Consider the following 5,182-nt stretch of genomic DNA (forward strand, 5'->3'; position numbering starts at 1 on the left):
ACCAGTAGCATATAATTTACAGGCCCTGGGTATATAGTATATCCCTTTACAAGTGACTTACAAGTAAATTAAATATGTCAATCATGTATACACCAATTGCACACTTTTAGGGAAGAAGCACATGCACTTTAGCACTGATTAGCAGCAGCAAAGTGCTCAGAGTCCCTAAGGGCAACAAAAAGATACAGCAAAACATGGAGGTAAAACACAAAAAGATTTAGGAAAGACGACCCTAAGGACGGAACATCTACTATTTATAGCACATAAAAGAAAAAGAACTATGATTTGAGGTGCTCTACAAAAAAAGCAAGATATTATTGACTGTATCCCATTGAACAAGAAGGAGTTGGTGGGAAAGGGTGAGGAAAAATACCGGGCCAATTTATCAAAAAAGCAATCTCATTGGACACAGGCTTTGGGGATTTGGTTGTGCAGTTTCAGCATTTTGCATTTATTTCTGTGTCATATCCGCCAGAATCTGTCTTCTGCCAAGTGACGATGTCATCTCAGGGTAGCTTGTCATGTAGAACCTTCTCTGCCCATTCAGCTCATCTCTCCTGAAGTTCTGTAGGAACAGCAAGTGAACTAATATAATTCAAATGCTCCAATGCATAATTCCGTTCCATATTGTCTGTTTCCTTTGAGTGAATTCTGGACTTTATCCCTGCCCCTTCAGGTAATGAATTTCATTTAAATCCAAAGGCAGCTTGATATTTGGAATATTGCCATGGAATTCGCACTCGTTGCTATGCAACGACCCTTGTGCTGTGAATCAATAATGACAACAGTAGAAGATGAGGTTCCTAAAAGAGCTTTTTTCGGTGGGGAAACAGCCTCTACAACGAAGCCGTTTCCACGAAATCATTTACCACGCATGCACTACAACGCATGCGTGGTTACAACGAAAGGGTTTACCACGCATACCTTTACTACGAAATAAGTAGTAAAGGCATGTGTGGTAAATGAAAAGAAAAACGAAGGGGGGTTTGGGGGTCTCCCCCATAAAAAAAAAAATAAAGGTCTGGGATATAAAGGGGGGCTGGGGGGGTCTCCCCCCCCAAAAAACAAAATTAACCTGAGGAGCCGAAGAAAAAGCCGAAACCGAAGCTGAAGCAATCAACGTCGTTAGGGAGGAAACGGAAAGTAACTTCCGCTTCCTCTTAACGACGTACGACCGACGTAACCAGAGAAGATGGAGGGAAGGCGAGTTAAAAGGTAAGGGGAATTTTAGAAAAAAAAAAATATATATATATTAAGGGTTAAGGGTAAATATAAGGAGTGAGGCTGGGGGAATGTAAGTGGAGAGTTTTAACCGTTATCAAGAGTATGCCCACACCATGCATACATTTACAACAAAAAACGGTGTAAATGTATGCGTGGTAAAGGAATATTCGAGGTAAAGGTTAAGCGTGGAAAACGAATTCAGTTGTAACGCATGCGTGGTAAAGGCATGCGTTGCAACGGAATTCGTTGTAACGTCATACATTCTTTTCGGTGTGCCATTTTCTGGCTTCATCAGGCAAGAAATTTCAAGACTATTGAGGTCAGAGAGTGACTATCTTCCCAATCTTCCGTTATCTGGCAAAGCTGATCCTCCCATCACTGCTTTGTAGGGCACAAGTGGAGTCTGTCTTTAGGTACCATAAAGAAGCACAAGGAAAAAGAACCAAGGAAAAATTAGGTATGTCTTCTTGCTGGAGGAGGGCTCATCTAAAGTCACTGACACGAGTTGTATAGAAGATAGCCCTTGGGTACTCGTCGCAAACATTTACCCAGGGGCCAAAAAGTATGGTCTGAGGTGTGACTAAGGGCAACATTGATGGAGATGGAACATGGGTGGGCATGGGACGCTTTGAAAGGTGGGTGTAGGAGAAGCGAAGTATGTATAAAGTGTTGACAGATAATTTTTGAGGGTTTCATACCATACTGCCCTCAGACCCGGCTTTTAGTATGGGTATGCTTGGCCCACGCTCAGGGCACCGACCTTCTGAGAGACACATAGAGCTGCCTGCATACAGATTACTCAGCTCTTTCCTGCTCATCTGGCTCCAGCGTTAAGCCCATACTCCAATTCATCAGACTTTTTTCTTACAACGGTTGCGGTTGCCATGCCCTTATTTAAGATCCTCTTCCCCTCTCAACTCCTTCACACCGCTGCCCTCTTGGCCTCTAACCTACAATTTGGGACCTGTATGAATAGCTGAGATGTGTAAGATTGAAATGAGGGCATGGGAGGAGTGAGGAAGCTTGTGTATTAGCCATGGCCTAGTCAATGAAAACAACTGCCCCACCCCAATCCTGCTGTCATATTTTACTCAGGAGCAGAGAGGAAGAGATGGTCAGACAGGATAGAGGAGAGCCAGATCGTTAATGTCTCAGTTGGAAGCAACTGAACCCCTAATTATTCTTTTCTAAATGTGAAAATCTTCCATATCTCTGGACAAATAATTTTTGTGAATGCTAATCAGTAGTAGATGTTTAGTAGAATTTTATTTCATTCGTCATGTGACTTTTTGCATTCTAGTACTTGTAGTTTTGTTTGTCCCCCCAATAAATACAGAAAGAATAGTTTCTTACCTGTCGGTGTAGTTTTGCAGCTTGAAGATCTTTCTGGATTCACTATGCTGTGCATATTCCGCAATCTGGTGGTTGGGTCCGGAATCGTAGTCTTTTTTCTCTCTTTTTTTTTTGTAGCCCAGGTGGGCGTCAACGTCCCACCATTTGGTGTACCTTCGGTGACGTCTGCATGCTTCCGGCTGAAGCTACCACCCTTGGGCGCCATCTTCGGATTCTTTTTTCTGTCTCTTTTTCTCTTCTGTGTTTGTAGTGAATCCATGGCTATGTTTGTTAATCCTTTTTTTTTTTTTTTTTTTTTAAACGTAATTCTTTTCACGTATCTTGTAAGCTTCATCTTTCTTTCTTTTTCTATGCGTTTCCACCTTCTTTTCCAGCCTCATCTTTCTGGCGGAGGCGGGTGGGTTCGCTAGTGAATCCAGAAAGATTTTCAAGCTGCAAAACTACACCGACAGGTAAGAAACTATTCGTTTTACAGCGTGAATCTTTCTGGATTCACTATGCTGTGTATAGATTTCGTAGCGATTTTTGTTACTTTTGTGGCGGTTGGGTGGAAGATGAGCGTTGGTTGTTGAAAATATGTTGAAGCACCTTTTGTCCTACTTGTGCTTCCTTGTTCATTTGTACATCCACGCAATAGTGCTTAGTGAACATGTGCACTGAAGCCCATATTGCCGCCAGGCATATGTCCTGAATTGGTTTGTTTGCCAGAAAGGCAATTGTTGCACCTTTCTTCCTGGTCGAGTGGGCCTGTGCCCCTCCAGTTAGCTCCTGGCCCGCTTGCTTGTGGCAGATTTGTATTGTCTGTGCGATCCATCGAGCTATGGTGTTTTTGGTCACTGGTTTACCCATGTAACTGTTTGCGAAGTATACGAAGAACTGTTTTGTCTTCCTGTGTCCTTTCGTCCCTTCAATGAAGTGCATCACTGCCCTTTTTGCGTCTAGAGTGTGAAGTGCTCTCTCAGCGCTTGTAGTGGGGTTCTGGAAGAAGCTAGGGATCTGAATACTTTGATTCATGTGGAACCTTGACACCACCTTCGGCATGAAGTGCGGGTCTGTTCTCATCGTTGTGGTGTTGTCTGTTTGTATCAGCACCTTCTGGCTGTACAGGTGTTTCTGGAAGCCTTGAGTGCTAGCAACACTGTTTTCAGCTCCAGGTAATTGATGTGTCTGACCGCATCTGTAGGGCTCCACAGGACCCTCACTCTGAGCTTGTTCATGTGTGCGCCCCATCCCTTCTGGGATGCGTCTGTGGTGATGGTCACTGTTGGGTCCGGTGGTGTTAAAAGTTTCCCTACGGTTATCCTTTCCTTGGTCCACCACCTTATTTTTTCCTGCACCCTGTGCGTTACAACCACTAGATCCTCCCAACTTCCTGTAGCTTGTGACCATTGCTGTTGTAGCCACTCTTCGAGCGGTCTCATCTGTAGGCGTACATTGGGGACCAGGTGTATGCATGACGCCATCATCTCCAAGATCTTGCTCACTGTCCTCACTGTCAGAGCTCGCCCCTTCTGGTAGTGACGTTTCTCCCTCAGTAGGCTGAGTGTTCTCTTTTCGCTGGGTGACACCCTGCATTGGACGGTGTCGATTTGAGCACCCAAGAAGATCTTCACCTGCTCCGGGTCCATTGAGCATTTTCCCCAGTGTATGGAGAATCCCAGGCCTGTTAGCGTTCTCGTGACCTGCTGTGCGTGATCTTTGCATGTCCTGTAAGAGCTTGCCTTTACGAGCCAGTCGTCGAGGTAGGGGTACACGTGTATCCCCTCCCTTCGCAGATGCGCGCTCACTGTCGCGAGGCATTTGGTGAACACCCTTGGTGCGGATTTTAGACCGAAAGCCAGGGTTGTGAATTGGTAGTGATCGTTGTTCACTGTGAATTTTAGCATGTGCTTGTGCTGCCTGTTAATGGGGATGTGCAGGTACGCATCCTTGAGGTCTATGGTGGACAAGAAGTCCCCGGCTGAAGGAGAGAAGGGTCTGCTATCCTATGGTCACCCCAATTTTTGCTTTCTGCTTCACTGGTTTTCGACTTAATGAGGCTGTGGGCCTGCTAATCAGACCCCCAGCCTGCTGTTCTCTCTCTAAATTCACATACATGTACTATAGGTACATAACCCAATTGGAACTGGACTCCTTGTCAGTCCCTGTACCATGCACTATAGGTGCTCAGGGCATAGGTGCCACCAAGGCCTACCAGGGGCTGCAGCATAGCTTTTGCCACCCCTGGCTGGTTCTTAAATTGACACAACTGGCTGATCACTCAGCTGGGGCAAGTTGGTGTAATCACCTCTTGCTTAGATATAGTATCCCTATATCTAAACCTATATCTGGACACATATAAACCTGTGAGTCACTCCTATGGAAGGCCTGATCAATCCTGGAGGCAGAGTGCGTGGTTTAATGTGAGATGGAGCTCGAGCATGAGCTGAGCCTGTCTGCAGCTGTCGGGAACAACTCCCTAAGCTGTTCCGGGATAATGCCATACCATATACTATTAAGTGAATTATAATCCTCGCGGTTATATGTAAACTTTGGTTTGGTTTTATCAAAACATGTTGTGTAAGGTGTCATACGATTTGGAATACTATCCCCTCGACTGTCCTGT

General features: G+C 45.0%; 1 protein-coding gene across 1 annotated transcript; it reads right to left on the bottom strand.

Moving 5' to 3' along the window:
• Positions 1-2,816: 2,816 nt before the first annotated feature.
• LOC147685208 (uncharacterized) lies at positions 2,817-4,727 on the bottom strand. Its single transcript, XM_086939599.1, has 2 exons — positions 3,074-4,727; positions 2,817-2,983 (listed from the first exon to the last, which is right to left on the bottom strand). Exon 1 carries the CDS (start codon positions 4,375-4,377, stop codon positions 3,106-3,108), a length of 1,272 nt encoding a protein of 423 aa, XP_086795725.1. The 5' UTR covers positions 4,378-4,727; the 3' UTR covers positions 2,817-2,983; positions 3,074-3,105.
• Positions 4,728-5,182: the final 455 nt, after the last annotated feature.

This window comes from Lissotriton vulgaris, chromosome 10 (assembly GCF_964263255.1).
Source record: "Lissotriton vulgaris chromosome 10, aLisVul1.2, whole genome shotgun sequence".
NCBI classification, from domain to species: domain Eukaryota; kingdom Metazoa; phylum Chordata; class Amphibia; order Caudata; family Salamandridae; genus Lissotriton; species Lissotriton vulgaris.